This window comes from Oncorhynchus mykiss, chromosome 25 (assembly GCF_057628025.1).
Source record: "Oncorhynchus mykiss isolate SJ-2025 chromosome 25, ASM5762802v1, whole genome shotgun sequence".
NCBI classification, from domain to species: Eukaryota; Metazoa; Chordata; class Actinopteri; order Salmoniformes; family Salmonidae; genus Oncorhynchus; species Oncorhynchus mykiss.
This window is the reverse complement of record NC_143046.1, coordinates 59,507,138-59,523,099: the sequence shown is the minus strand read 5'-3', so window position 1 is coordinate 59,523,099 and position 15,962 is coordinate 59,507,138. Positions and strand designations below refer to the sequence as shown.

The 15,962-nt window shown below is 46.3% G+C and overlaps 1 protein-coding gene across 7 annotated transcripts in view; it reads left to right on the top strand.

Annotated features, from left to right (window-relative positions):
- LOC110505383 (myelin transcription factor 1-like protein) overlaps positions 1-15,962 on the top strand; it is a 144,257-nt gene that overhangs the window by 41,719 nt on the left and 86,576 nt on the right. For all 7 annotated transcript variants that reach the window (XR_016491910.1, XM_036962448.2, XM_090220651.1 and 4 more), the window contains exons 2-5: positions 1,886-2,001; positions 5,415-5,460; positions 6,163-6,196; positions 10,513-10,575. Coding sequence is in view for 6 of the 7 variants with exons in the window: in XM_036962448.2 (XP_036818343.1) it covers positions 5,415-5,460; positions 6,163-6,196; positions 10,513-10,575 (143 nt within the window). In the remaining variant the exon portion in view is untranslated. The remainder of the gene's footprint in view (positions 1-1,885; positions 2,002-5,414; positions 5,461-6,162; positions 6,197-10,512; positions 10,576-15,962) is intronic.

Below are 15,962 nucleotides of genomic sequence, written 5' to 3'. Positions count from 1 at the left end.
TAAGCTTTAATGTAGAGAAGTGGTCCTGTCTGTGACTGCAGCTCTGGCTGTGACTGGCTACTCATCACTGCTGCATCATGAACACCTCCTCTGCTGTCTCCTGGACACTCCTCCAATTAACATGCCTACATACAGGACAGACACAGAGACAGGGAGGGATGGAGAGAGGGGAGGGGTGAGGGGTGAAGAAGGGAAGAGAGTGAGGGAGAGAGGGAATTTATACATGCCTACATACAGGACAGACACAGAGACAGGGAGGGATGGAGAGAGGGGAGGGGTGGGGGGTGAAGAAGGGAAGAGAGGGAGGGAGAGAGGGAATTTATACATGCCTACCTCTGCCTGTTAAGATAGAGGGCCCGGCAGCCTATTTAGGGGGTGTGAAGCAGCAACAGTTGAGTAGGAGTTGCATTTACAAGTGTACAAATTGTAAAAATGGCTTTAGAAAAATACTTGCATTCATTGACAAAAATAATAACTTGCAAAAATAATAAACAGTGTGCCAATAGCAGTATTATCTTGACTTGAGGATAGAAGCCTAAGCGCTTTAAACATTGGGCAAAACAACTATAAACACACATCAGAGTATAGACCATTTGTGGTCTTTACATGGTTATAAAGCATAGTGTTTGATTGTAGCCTAGTAGCGATAGCATAGTTAACTTAGCAAACAATGTTGGGCGTGCAAAAATATGGCGGTTTCCATGTACTTACCACAAATGCCCCATTTGCTAAGTTCGCCATACTGTAGCTTGCTCTCTGTTACTCTTTCTATATCTGCATTGGCAAAGCATAGGCCTAGGCTACACAATACCAATTCTAGGTCCCAGACGCAGGAAATTTGATGAACTGGAAAAGTAGACTGTGTCCATTTGTGTGGGAAGCAATGGAGGGAAATGTTGTGACCTGGCGTCACTGCCGAAATACCTAAAATGGCCCTCGTTCTCTCTCTCACTTTCTCTCACTGTGCATCCTCTGTGTTCACCATGCATCTTGCTCTGCGTTTGGTCTCTTGCTCTTTGTTTGTCCCTGGGCGTCTGTGTTTTGAGAGGCAGTGTTATTGCCCTGGTCAGGGGAGATAAATAGGCCTCTTATATCTGGATTGTTTTACATCAGCAGTGGTTGAACCTCCTTGGAGCTGCCAAGCATGCTTTGTCCACCCAACACCCCTTCCTCTCTCTCTCTCTCTCTCTCTCTCTCTCTCTCTCTCTCTCTCTCTCGATCCCTCCCTCTTTCCCTCTCTCTCTCTCTCTCTCTCAATCCCTCCCTCTCTTTCCCTCTCTCTCTCTCTCTCTCTCTCTCTCTCTCTCTCTCGATCCCTGCCTTGCTCAAATACTCTCTCTCTCCCCCTCTCTCTTCCTTTCTCTCCCACCCATCTTCCTTCCTTTCTCTCTCTCTCTCTCTCTCTCTCTCTCTCTCTCTCCCTCTCTCTTTCGCTCTCTCTCTCTCTCTTTCTTTCTTTCTCTCTCTCTCTCTCTCTCTCTCTCTCTCTCTCTCTCTCTCTCTCTCTCTCTCTCTCTCTCTCCCCCGCTATCTTTGTCTCGTTTCAATTCATAGGACGGCAGAGTTGAAGAGAAATCATGGAGGGTAGCATGGATCATTAGCTATATTTTTTCCCACTTCCTGCAGAATATGATAGATCTAGCTAATTACCGCCTTGCCAAGTCTATTTCATAAAATGACAAGCAGCTATCGGGAGGGAGGAAATCACATTCACTCCGTATATAGCATACATGTTATACTATGTGACTATTCATGAGTCTATCATCGGCTTCCTTCTCAAAGGAAGGAAACTCAAGCCAAAAGCTATCATACAGCCTGGGTAATTATGATTTGCATGGAGATTTGAATTCCTAAGTATGGATATTGTTTTTTAAATTCTTTGCAGAAAATGAACTTGAAAGAGTGGTGATCCCTTTCTCTCCAGTCAAACGTCTACTGTTGTGGGCAACGGAGGAAGCAGAGATCTGGACCAAAGAACAATCTCACCCCAAACCATTTCAGGTACAGTTACAACAACCGTTTCAGTTATAATGATACGGTACATCTTGATAATCTCATAACCCTGTTTTAAAATGTAGAGCCTCTGTCATACTCAATGCCAACCATTCAAAGTAAAGATACAAAACTCTGTCACACCCAAACCTTTCCACAAGCTTGTCTCAGAGTGATAGCTACCTACCTACAAGAACAACACTCACTGGAGAAAATGTTGATAGCCGATTTCCATCCTTATCTCCCCCTCTCCCTCTCTATCTCCCTCTCTATCTCTGGCACTCACTCAATGCTATCAGCCTGGTCCTTCACAACTATTCAGATGTACTTATTTTAGCGAGCTTGCATGTTTACTGTCACTGGGTGATGATGGCGTAAATACCTAGTTGCAGTGAAATTTGATCATGCAAGTGTGGTTTTCGGAAGCCTCCCCAATGACTCACTGAAGGAATACCAACGCAGGCTGAGGAGTGGGGTGGTGGAGAGGTGTGTGTGTGTGGGATGCGGGGGGGGGGGGGGGGGGGGGGGGGGGGTAGCACCGTATGCCTGAGACATATTCTCCCAAAACTTCAAGGTGAAACAAAGGAAAAGCGATAACGATGTGAATTGTGGTCCCAGCCCCCACCACACGCACATACACACACACACACACACACACACACACACGCATATGTACACGCACACACACATACGCACACACACGCACACACACATGCGCACACACAGGCGGCACAGAAAGGGCACGAATGAGAGTTATTCCGCCTCTTATCTGCAATATACAGTATAAATACGGTAAAACGGTATGAACATAGGGGAAACAGATCTTCCTTATCTTTCCATTACTGCAAGCTCCACAAGCTATTACATCTGTGACATTTGTGTAAAAAAACGGTCGGGTGTGGAGGATGAGGAGGGTGAGGAGGGTGTGGAGTGTGAGGAGGGTGGGGAGGGTGAGGAGGGCTCTTAACACCCAGAGGGGCGGACGAGTCTCAGACAGGCTTTCAGGGACCTGGGCACCGGTCTCACAAGGGGCCTTGATGGAGGAAGTTGCGGCGACGGAGATGCAGTTGTTGTTGTTGTCATGTCTGCTGAGAGAAGCCCTTAGAGAGAATCTGACAGTTGTAGATAGGCACAGTTTTGTGTGTGTGTGTGTGTGTGTGTGTGTGTGTGTGTGTGTGTGTGTGTTGTGTGTTTGTCTGTGGAACTCCCTCACTCACCATAGCCAGGAGGAAATAGCTCACGTTGTGTTTTCTGACATAAAGTGTAGCACTGTTGCGGTCAGGTGTTGAGTGCTTCCCATATGGTTGTTGAAAAACACCAGTGCAAAGCACAGCATTATCATGTTGAGCCTGGCTAGTCTCAGCAGGTGACGACTAATTGAGTTTCTGTCAAGCAGTTCATTCATTGTCCCTCACATTTGCTCCTTTGCTCTGTCTGTCTCTCATGAGCCAAATGTCACCGTAAATAGAGTGTGGTGAGTTGGGCCACACGGATTGATAACTTCTTGTTATTTTCCCTTGAGGTAGGATTTCCTCTTATTACCATGGAAACCCCTGCGCCGCTCCACAGAAATATAATTTCAGGCTCTCCTCCTCCACCCCCCCCCCCCCCCCCCACCCCCCCAAAAAACACCCCGCCGTTCACACTAATAAGATTTACTAGGTACCGTTGGCTTTGATCATTTTATTTTCCCCGTTTGAAACATTTATGGCCAGCATTAAAAAAAACACGACGGCTTCCACCATTAGGACTGAAGGCTTCAGTGGCACTTTAATAAATCATGGAGCATTAAAGAGACATCCAAACTCGGCTAGCCTGTGATAGTCCACAACTCAGCGAGCGTTCATATCTTCAGTAACATCTGGGAATAACAGAATGAGCCCCTTCTTTCAACTCATCAACGGTTAATTCTCCTCTGACCAGTCGGGATCCACTTTTACTGTGAGATGATGGCTTTAGTGTGGGAGACATTGTGGAGTGGGAGTGATGTGATATCTGTGAGATTAAAAAGAGGATTTACAGATGAGACATTGATTTGAGAGGCATGCAGAACATTGTGTACACAGTGAATAATGTGGTCTAGCGGAATATGGGAGGGATTATAATTAGACTCTATATATATATATGACTTTGTTTGAGGAATGTGCCAAGTGGTAAACAGCAAAGATGACACCTTTTAGGTAGAAAGTAGTATAGGTGCCCTTTAATGGAGAAGTGTGACTGTGTTTGGCGAACGATGAAATATCATAATCCGTACACAAATATGGACCAGAAGAAGAACCAATGCAATTATGCATTTGTTTTCACAGTACATTTGCATACATATTTCAAAGCACCATGAAGGAAAGGTTTGGGTGACAGTAGCACCTGGCAAAATCTACATTTCTTAATCCTTTTAAAGAGAGAATAAATGCAATTTCACAGTGTCAGAAACAGTGAAGCTTTGGTACCAGGCAATTACTGTCGGGATAAATTGGGGTGTAGGTGTCTCAGTGTGTGTTCATAAGAGAGAGTGACAGACTGGTGGATCGACGGGCGGGCGGGCAGACTGGTGGACCGACGGGCGGGCGGGCAGACTGGTGGACCGACGGGCGGGCGGGCAGACTGGTGGACCGACGGGCGGGCGGGCAGACTGGTGGATCGACGGGCGGGCGGGCGGGCGGGCAGACTGGTGGACCGACGGGCGGGCGGGCAGACTGGTGGACCGACGGGCGGGCGGGCAGACTGGTGGACCGACGGGCGGGCGGGCGGGCAGACTGGTGGATCGACGGGCGCGGGCGGGCAGACTGGTGAACCGACGGGCGGGCGGGCAGACTGGTGGATCGACGGGCGGGCGGGCAGACTGGTGGATCGACGGGCGGGCGGGCGGGCAGACTGGTGGACCGACAGGCGGGCAGACTGGTGGATCGACGGGCGGGCGTGCGGGTAGACTGGTGGACCGACGGGCGGGCGGGCAGACTGGTGGACCGACGGGCGGGCGGGCAGACTGGTGGATCGACGGGCAGGCGGGCGGGCAGACTGGTGGACCGACGGGCAGGCGGGCGGGCGGGCGGGCAGACTGGTGGACCGACGGGCGGGCGGGCGGGCAGACTGGTGAACCGACGGGCGGGCGAGCGGGCAGACTGGTGAACCGACGGGCGGGTGGGCTGGCGGGCAGACTGGTGAACCGACGGGCGGGTGGGCAGACTCGTGAACCGACGGGCGGGCGGGCGGGCAGACTGGTGAACCGACGGGCGGGCGGGCGGACGGGCAGACTGGTGAACCGACGGGCGGGCGGGCAGACTGGTGAACCGACGGGCGGGCGGGCGGGTGGACAGACAGACAGACAGACCCAGGTGCCGGGTCACCAAAGCCACTCTTCTCTTGACACAGGCCCTGGCAGGGCTTCTATCTCTGACTGTCTGTTTGTGTCTCCTCTGCAGATGGAGGTGAATGCAGACGAGAAGCGCCATCGCACACGCTCAAAAGGTATCCGAGGTGCGTCTGCACTCTCCTCAAATCACTGCAGGCGCCATTCAGGGTGACCTTACCCCAACCCACAAGCACACACATACACACAAACACACACAAATACACACACACACAGCTCTCTCACTCACTGCTTCACTCTTCTCTTCACACTGTCTCTCACCTCACAAGCCATCCTATATGAGACACTCTTGAATTCACAATTCTCCAGGCAGTCTATCCAGCCAATTACATTGTGTTATTGTGCCTGCCTCCATTGAATATGGTTGTCACTGTTTTTAACCTTGATGAAAGCATGCTTTTAAGATATAGGGATTACTCTTTTTCTTTCGCATCCCCTCACTCATTATTTTTTCCCCATCCCTCTCTGCCTTCCCTCTCTTACTCCTCTCTCTCCTCTCTCTCGCTCCCCTCTCTCTCTCCCCTCCCTCCCTCTCCTCTCTCTCTCCCTCTCTCTCCCCTCCCTCTCTACCCTCCCTCTCTCTCCTCTCTCTTCCCTCTCTCTCTCCCCTCCCTCTTTCCACATCCCTCTCTCTCCTGTCTCTCCCCTCTCTCTCCTCTCTCGCTCTCCCCTCTCTCTCCCCTCCTTCTTTCCCTGTCCCTCTCGCCCCTCTCACTCATCTCTCTCTCTCTCTTCCCTCTTTCTCTCTCCCCTCCCTCTTTCCCCATCCCTTTCTCTCTCTCTCTGCCTGAATTTCTCAGTGCCTGTGGAACCAGCGATACCAGAGCTGTTCAGGTCAGTATTACTGTTAAACATTGTCCCTGTTCCCCTGCCTTTCCAGCTAACCCCCATGTGTGTGAGTGAAAGAGGGAGGGAGGTAGAGAGGGGGAGGGAGAGGCTGAGAGATGAAAGGCCACGAGGGCCGATAATGGCTGTGGAGTACTCCCAGCCTCTCAGTGTGCAGCGAGAGACGAGCACTACAATCACCTCTTCAGACAGGAGGGCGACGCCATTTACTCTGCATGCTACTTCCTCTCTCTTTTATTCTCATCTCTCACTTTCTCTCCCTTATTCACTCTGTATCTCACTTCATCTGTACCAGTCGCTCTCTCGCTCTTTTCTCTCTAACTCTCTTCCTTTCTGTCTCGCTATCCCGTTTCTCCATTTTCTTTCTCTATCTATCCTGACAAACCCGATTGCCAGTAAATAATTAAAATCGAAGTTCTCTTTGATCAAATCTAACTTATTAAAACCCACTGCAAACTCCATCGTTAGCCTGTACTGACAGGTGGTTAGACATGTCAGTACAGTGGGCATAAGATGATCCTGAATTGACCCTTGTGTGTTGTCTAACTAAGTTCATTGAATTGCATGTACTAGACGCCCAGGGGTACGAGCAATACTGTCGGGTGTACGCCAAATAAAAATGTGATTCACATATTCAAACAGTCCATTTATATTTTCCAACAGGGTTATACACTTGGGTGAGTTTTTTTTCTCACCTGAGTAAGCCTTGATTCACTTCCAAAAATCAAATTAAACCATCTAGTGTTCAGCGAAATAACAACACAATGTCAAATACAGGTAGTCAAATACAGGTAGTCAAATGCAGGTAGTCAAATGCAGGTAGTCAAATACAGGTAGTCAAATACAGGTAGCCAAATACAGGTAGTCTAATACAGGTAGTCAAATACAGGTAGTCAAATACAGGTAGTCAAATGCAGGTAGTCAAATACAGGTAGCCAAATACAGGTAGCCAAATACAGGTAGTCAAATGCAGGTAGTCAAATACAGGTAGCCAAATACAGGTAGCCTTACATTAAACGTTTCTCTCTCGCGGGAATTCCACTAATGGCCCGTATGTAGCCACACAAAGCTGCTGCTCATTCCTTTTGCTCGAAAATTGATAAATGGTTAAAAAAAAGTAAGGCCCGTGTTCATGAAGACACATACCAGCTCTACCTGCACCCGTCCACGACACAAGTTGTTCTGCTTCCACGAGCACATCCAATGCTAGCATCAGTAATTCTACATTTGTTGTTAGCCCAGCTAGCATGGACACTAACAGTTGTGAATCTGATGCAGCCGAAGATCTACTGCCGCCTTACCCGGGAAAGCACCGAACAACAGACAGGGACGTTGGACCATCGAAGAGGCCAAATATGATGAGGACTACATTGATTTGGGGTTCACTTATATTGGGAGTAGTGCCTTTCCTCAGCCACAATGTGTTATATGTGCAAAAGTACTATCTCACAACTCGCTGAAACCTTCACTCTTGCGCAGATATTTTGAAACAAAAAATACCAATTTGAAAAATAAGCCACATGGAGTTTTTTGAGTAAGATTTAAGACAACTTTCAAGTAGTAAGACATGTATAAAAGCAACAGATACCATTAATAAGAAGGGGCTAGAAGCATCTTATATGGTGAGCTACCGAGTGGCTAGGACAGCAAGCCCCATACTATTGTGGAGGACTTCATTCTTCCTGCTAGGACAATAGCTTGCTTTTCCCTCAGCATGGCTGGGACAATGCTGAGGGGAAAGGCCCAAAAAACTATACAGACAATGACTTCATCAAATAGCACTGTTTCACAGCATACAAGCCAGTGAATTCTATGCATGACTTTCTCACACGACTGGCCTATCTGGGTGATGGCATACTGGCCTATCTGGGTGATGGCATACTGGCCTATCTGGCCTGGCATACCTCCTGGTATACAGTATGTCCGATACATTTATGGGGGGGGTCAATTAAAGAAGACATCCTCTTCTGCAAACCACTGGAAACCAGGACAACAGGAGAGGGTATTTTTAAAGTACTGGACAGCTTTGTGACATCAAATGGACATTGGTGGTCATGATGTGTTTATCTGTACTGATGGCGCATATGCCATGACAGGGTGACATAGTGGAGTGGTAACGAGCGTAAAGTTTTCTTTACTGTCATTTTCACTTGTCTGACCGCTTGCATGACAATGACTTTCTCACACGACTGGCCTATCTGGGTGATTTTCTTTCCTCGCCTGAATGATCTGAATCTAGGATTATACAGGGAGTCTCCGCAACTATATTCAATGTGCGGGACAAAATTGAGGCTAGGATTAAGAAGTTGGCGCTCTTCTCTGTCTGCATTAATAACAAAGACAACACACAGGTCTTTCCGTCGTTGTATGATTTTTTTTTGTGTGCAAACAAATTCAAGCTTACAGACAATGTCAAATGTGATGTAGCGAAGCACCTGAGTGAGTTTGGTGCACAATTACGCAGGTACTTTCCCGAAACGGATGACACAATCAACTGGATTCGTTATCCCTTTCATGCCCTGCCTCCAGTCCACTTACCGATATCTGAACAAGAGAGCCTCATCGAAGTTGCAACAAGTGGTTCTGTGAAAATTGAATTGAATCAGAAGCCACTGACATATTTCTGGATAGGGCTGCACTCAGAGTATCCTGCCTTGGCAAATCACACTGTTAAGACACTGATGCCATTTGAAACCACGTACCTATGTGAGAGTGGATTCTCTGCCCTCACTCGCGTGAAAAATAAATACAGGCACAGACTGTGTGTGGAAAATGATTTAAGACTGAGACTCTCTCCAATACAACTCAACATTGCAGTTCTGTGCATCCTTTCAAGCACACCCTTCTCATTAACCGGTGGTGAGTCATTCATAATTTTCGATGAGTAAATAAAGTTGTATATGTAAGATGGCTAAATAAAGAGTAAAATGAATGATTATTATTATATTATAATTTGTGCCCTGGTCCTATAAGAGCTCTTTGTCACTTCCCACGAGCCGGGTTGTGACAAAAACTCACACTCATTCTTATGTTTAAGAAATGTATCATATAGTGTGTATGTGGCAAGCTTACAAGGATGGCAAAAAAACAACATTTGAGAGTGAGCTGACCCTGGTGCTAGAGGGGGTGCTCCAGTTATCCACTAAGAGTTCTCATGTATTTTATTTGGACATTTAATCCTGGTTCAAAGATACTTTTATACTTTCATCCATGGGTTTAATTAAGTCCTTTACAGGCTGGGATAAGTTTTTTTGAGACATAACATTCTGGACCCACCTATCAATAAATAATATCCCACCTGGACACATACAGTATTGCTTTCTGATTTCCACAGACAGTGTGGCTCCCCATCTCTACCTCCCTCTTCCCCCTCTTTCTTTCTTTCTTTCTTTCTTTCTTTCTTTCTTTCTTTCTTTCTTTCTTTCTTTCTTTCTTTCTTTCTTTCTTTCTTTCTTTCTTTCTTTCTCTTTTTTCTCTCTCTCTCTCTCTCTCTCTCTCTCTCTCCCTCTCTCTGCTCTCTCTCTCTTTCTTTTCTCCACCGCTGCCTGCAGATAGCAATTAGTCAGCGGATCGATGGCCAGCCTATCTCCAGGCCGAGGCGTCCATAATGCCGATAATGCCGCTCGATGGCGTCGCTCCCCAGAGAGCGGATAGTCATCAGGGCAAATACGCTTGACTTTCCGTGACGGTTCTGTCTGGTCTGGTCTGGGCAGATATGCCACTGTGATACTGGAGAGGGTTATGATGGTTATGATGAGGATTAGGCTAAAATGAGAGGAGGGGCTAGGTGAGGGAGTAAGACCAGATTGGAGTGTGAATTACCATAACAGTGCATACTGTACATATCGGAGTACAATAAGAGTGCATTGTGTGTAGAGTAAAGGTAGAAATGTTACATGATTTCAAAGGAGGCGGAACATCCAATAAAAGTGTGAAGAAAACAGAAACTGAACAGCATATTAATAGTAGATGGATGGACAGATGGAACAAGGGAAGAGTGGATAATTGTGAGTTATGTGCATACTCTGTGTGGAGAATGGTGAGCTGTGTGCATACTCCGTGTGGAGAATGGGGAGATGTGTGCATACTCGGTGTGGAGAATGGTGAGCTGTGTGCATACTCGGTGTGGAGAATGGTGAGCTGTGTGCATACTCCGTGTGGAAAATGGGGAGATGCGTGCATACTCGGTGTGGAGAATGGTGAGCTGTGTGCATACTCAATGTGGAGAATGGTGAGTTATGTCTATACTCAGTGTGGAGAATGGTGAGTTACGTGCATACTCAGTGTGTTCTGTTTCATCACAGCTGTCCTACTCAAGGCTGTGATGGAAGTGGACATGTCAGCGGCAAATATGCAAGACATCGAAGGTAAAACCATCTCCTTTTGGTCTTATTTCAGTAACGGATTGACCCTTCTTTCCACTTTTACTGTACACTAATGATTTCCATTTTTTTTTTACTGGTATATCCTTTATTGAAACGCATTCCGATAGCCTACCATAATTGTTTCTCCTCAGCCAGGTTTGATGGGCAGGTTACTGCACTAATATGTATTCCCATCCCTTTGTCATTTGCATATGTACAGTGGGATATGCTAATCATGTTTTCTAGTGCATAAGCTCTCCATAAAGCTATTCATAAACAAGCACTCAAAATGGAAGGCTCTCTCTCCTCTCTAAAGGACATGCCTGTGTTCTATTCCTTCCCCTTTGTTCTAAAATACCAGGCTCATTGTGAACTAATCCCACTTTCCCAGTCAGACAAAGAGTGGGTTGCTGCCTTACATAACCGGAACCAGACACTTTGGGCGTCTCCTAGATACGCTGTCAAAAGAATTGGTAGAATCCCCTCTTTTCAGATAAAGTCTGTGACTATTGTGTATATATTATGTGTGTCACAGGAGGTTGGGGACACCTTCATTGGGGAGGACAGGTCCGTTGCAATGGCCGGAGCGGAATTAGTGGAACGGTATCAAATACATCAAACACATGGTCTCCAGGTGTTTGATGCCATTCCATGTCTGCCGTTCCAGCCGTTATTATGAGCCGTCCTCCCCTCAGCGGCTTTCACCGACGTGTACACTAACTTGTGGTTCTCAAGCGTGGGTACCATATCACCACAAACACTATGTTAATCCTTATGACATCACATGCGTCAGACCCGTTCAGACTCGTCTCTTAAACAGAGCGCTTGTGTTTGTCTCTTACTAAATACAGGCAGAGCCGTTCTCTCTCCGTCAGCTCCTCTTGAGCTGAAATGTTCTGAACAGTTGAGGAAGCTGGATCATTGCTAAACCTTAGTTAAGCCCGATGAAAACTCTTTGAGGTCCAACGAGTTGCTGATAAAACAAAGCATTCATTGCGTGGGTATTCATCAACTTTCCTTGTGGAATTGTTGTACCCTGCAACTGTGGACAGTTTTGGATATGCATACTGTTCTTTTGAACTGTCTATAGCTACCTGTTCTAACTCCATCTCTGTTAAGACATAGGTTTTCTCTGTCCTCTGGTTGGTGGAATGAGAGAGGCTAGTAGTTCTAGTGGAAGCTTTAATCGCCAGTGTCAGAGCTGAAACATGGCCGTCCAAGACATTATCCAGTTAATTTAACATTTTAATTATTCAAAATCATTGTAGAATGTGATGACCGTGTCGGTGAATTGGGAACTAAACTAAGTCGCGCACGTGTGCACACGCACACACACACACGTACACACACGTACACACACACACACACACACACACACACACACACACACACACACACACACACACACACACACACACACACACACACACACACACACACACTATCTTTCCCACAGAAATCTCCCATCCCGGTCACGTGCAAGGCATTCCAGTGTTATAATTACTTGCCCTTGTCTGGATGGGGTCATTACTTAAACCCCCTCAGAGGCTGGCGGTCCTCTGGCTTTGGTCTTGCCGCCATCTTGGACGTCAGCACAGTTGATAGACAGCAGCGCTCTGTACCGTATGTGTCTTTATAGCGAGAGAGAAGAGAGAGGACGGACAGTATGGAGAAGGCTGCATAGCCATGCACTATTTCCCATCTCTGTTTTCGCTCTCTTTTTCTTTCTCTTTCTTTCTCTCTCACACACAACAAGGAGACAAAGAAACACTCCTCCTCTTAGTGTGACGTGTCCATCCCACCAGCCAGTGCTTTGCTTTGCTCAGCGGATAATTGAAGATAAATAAAACAAACGAGAGGCTCAATCCATCAGCATGCCTGGCTAAGACTGCCTTGCTCAAATACTCTCTCTCTCTCTCTCTCTCTCTCTCTTCCTTTCTCTCCCGCCCATCTTCCTTCCTTTCTCTCTCTCTCTCTCTCTCTCTCTCTCTCTCTCTCTCTCTCTCTCTCTCTCTGTCTCTGTCTCTCTCCACCTCCCCCTCTCTGCCCCCTCTCCCTTACTCTCATTCTCTGTTCACACTCGGCCATCTCCGGCAGCTAATTTCTCCTTCAGATGGTTCCGTGCTCATTTGCATACTTATCAAAGTGTTTTGACTATCCGACAGAAGCTCTACGAAGGTGGGATCATTGATATGTTAATTAGTCCCTTTCTCCACTCTCTGCACGGCGTGCCAGCGATATCCTCTTTCCTCTCCAGCCTAGCCGCGCTGCAATTCACAAAGCCTTAGAACGCATGCCGCAGACCCAGAAATGCCATAACATAAGACTGTTCACACCCTGGCAGACCCAGAAATGCCATAACATAAGACTGTTCACACCCTGGCAGACCCAGAAATGCCATAACATAAGACTGTTCACACCCTGGCAGACCCAGAAATGCCATAACATAAGACTGTTCACACCCTGGCAGATGGCTCCATGCAGTCCCAGTAAACCACAGTCTCTGTTTGTCTGTAGCATATGATTTAATTTTATTATCGTGTCAGGCATCTTCAGGATGTCCATTGTATTTACTGTAGCAAAATAAGATAAGCATGTCTATACATACAGTTCCTTCGGAAAGTATTCAGTTCCCTTGAATTTTTCCACATTTAGTTACTTTTCAGCCTTATTCTAATTCCTCAGCAATCTACACACAATACCCCATAATGACAAAGCAAAAACAGGGTTTTAGAAATGTTTGCATAAATATATGTATAAAAAATTGAAATACCTTATTTACATAAGTATTCAGACCCTTTGCACCTGACTCAAAATTGAGCTCAGGTGCATTCTGTTTCCGTTAATTATCCTTGAGATGTTTCTACAACTTGATTGGAATCCACCTGTGGTAAATTCAATTGATTGGACATGATTTGGAAAAGCACACACCTGTCTATATAAGGTCCCACAGTTGCACAGTGCATGTCAGAGCAAAAACCAAGAAATGAGGTCGAAGGAATTGTGAGACAGGATTGTGTCGAGGCACAGATCTCGGGGAAAGGGTCCAAAAAATGTCTGCAGCATTGAAGGTCCCCAAGAGTACAGTGGCCTCCATCATTCTTAAAAGGAAGAAGTTTGAAACCAACAAAATTCTTCTTAGTGCTGGCCGTCCAGCCAAACTAAGCAATCTGGGGAGAAGGGCCTTGGTCAGGGAGGTGACCAAGAACCCAATGGTCACTCTGACAGAGCTCCTGAGTTCCTCTGTGGAGATGGGATAACCATCCAGAAGGACAACCATCTCTGCAGCACTCCACCAATCAGGCCTTTATGGTAAAGTGGCCAGACGGAAGCCACTCCTCAGTAAAAGGCACATGACAGCCCGCTTGTCTGATAAAACCAAGATTGAACTCTTTGGCCTGAATGCCAAGCATCACGTCTGGAGGAAACCTGGCAACATCCCTACGGTGAAGATTGTTGGTGGCAGCATCATGCTGTGGGGATGTTTTTCAGCGGCAGGGACTGGGAGACTAGTCAGGATATGAAAACCTGCTCTAGAGCGCTCAGGACCTCAGACTGTGGCGAAGGTTCACCTTCCAACTGGACAATGAACCTAAGCACACAGTCAAGACAACGCAGGAGTGGCTTCGGTACAAGTCAGAGCCCGGACTTGAACCTGATCGAACATCTGTGGAGAGACCTGAAAATAGCTGTGCAGCGACACTCCCCATCCAACCTGACAGAGCTTGAGAGGATCTGCAGAGAAGAATGGGAGAAACTCCCCAAATACAGCTGTGCCAAGCTTGTAGCGTTATACCCAAGAAGACTCAAGGCTGTATTCTCTGCCAAAGGTGCTTCAACAAGGTACTGAGTAAAGGGTCTGAATACATATACAAGTGATATTTCTGTTTTTCATTACATTTGCTAAAATAAAAAGTAAAATGTTTTTGCGTTGTCATCATGGGGTGTTGTGTGTTGATTGATGAGGGGGAAAAAACGATTTCATCATATTTAGAATAAGGCTGTAACGTAACAAAATGTGAAAAAAGGCAAGGGGTCTGAATACTTTCCGATTGGATGTATATATAAACATACGTTCATACAGCAGTGAAAAACTATTGAGAAAACAAAACAAAAATATTTCAAGTTTACAACTTATCTTGTCGAAGCTTCGGAGATCAAATTTGCAACCAAAAATAGTTATTTTCTAAACAGCCATTCAAATTTTTCTTCATATCTAATCAAGAATAGTTCCTGATTTCTTTGCAACATTTTATTAAACAGTATAACTCTCAAATCATCATATAAAGTACAATGAAATAAAAATGGCAGTTCATTCTCGACCTGCCCTAAATCACAGACAGTCACGGGTGTCGTTGGAAGTAGACCAAAGCGCAGCGTGGTGAGCGTACATATTCCTTTTATTTGAAATAACGCCGACAAAACAATAAACAATACAAAACAACTGTGAAGCTTAAGGGCTATGTGCCACAAACAAAGACAACTTCCCACACAGAAAGGAGGGAAAGGGCTGCCTAAGTATGGTTCCGAATCAGAGACAACGATAGACAGCTGTCCCTGATTGAGAACCATACCCGGCCAAAACATAGAAACACAAAATCATAGAAAACAAAACACAGAATGCCCACCCCAAATCACACCCTGACCAAACCAAATAGAGACATAAAAAGGCTCTCTAAGGTCAGGCCGTGACAACAGTACATAGTCGCTCTTCTTCATCTATGGCGTTGAACCTACCTACTTCAATTGCCAAAGGCAGTAGCCCGGTTAACAAGGCTAATCTGAAAACAAGACTCCATAAATTGTATCAGCATATCGATTGCGCAACCAGGGCTGGTAAAACCTTGGATCATTGCTATTCTAAATCCGCGACGTATATAAGGCCCTCCTTTCGGAAAAGCTGACCACGACTCCATTTTGTTGCTCCCTGCCTACAGACAGAGACTAAAACAAGAAGCTCCCGCGCTCAGGTCTGTTCAACGCTGGTCTGACCAATCTGATTCCACGCTTTAAGACTGCTTCGGTCACGTGGACTGGGATATGTTTCGCATTGCTTCCAACAACATTGACGAATACGCTGATTCGGTGAGCGAGTTCATTAGAAAGTGCATTGATGATGTCGTTCCCATAGCAACGATTAAAACATTCCCAAACCAGAAACTGTGGATTGATGGCAGCATTCGCGTGAAACTGAAAGCGCGAGCCACTGCTTTTAACCAGGGAAAGGTGACTGGAAACATGACCGAATACAAACAGTGTATCTATTCCCGCTACAAGGCAATCAAACAAGCTAAGCGTCAGTATAGAGACAAAGAAGAGTCACAATTCAACGGCTCAGACACAAGAGGTATGTGGCAGGTTCTACAGTCAATCACGGATTACAAAAAGAA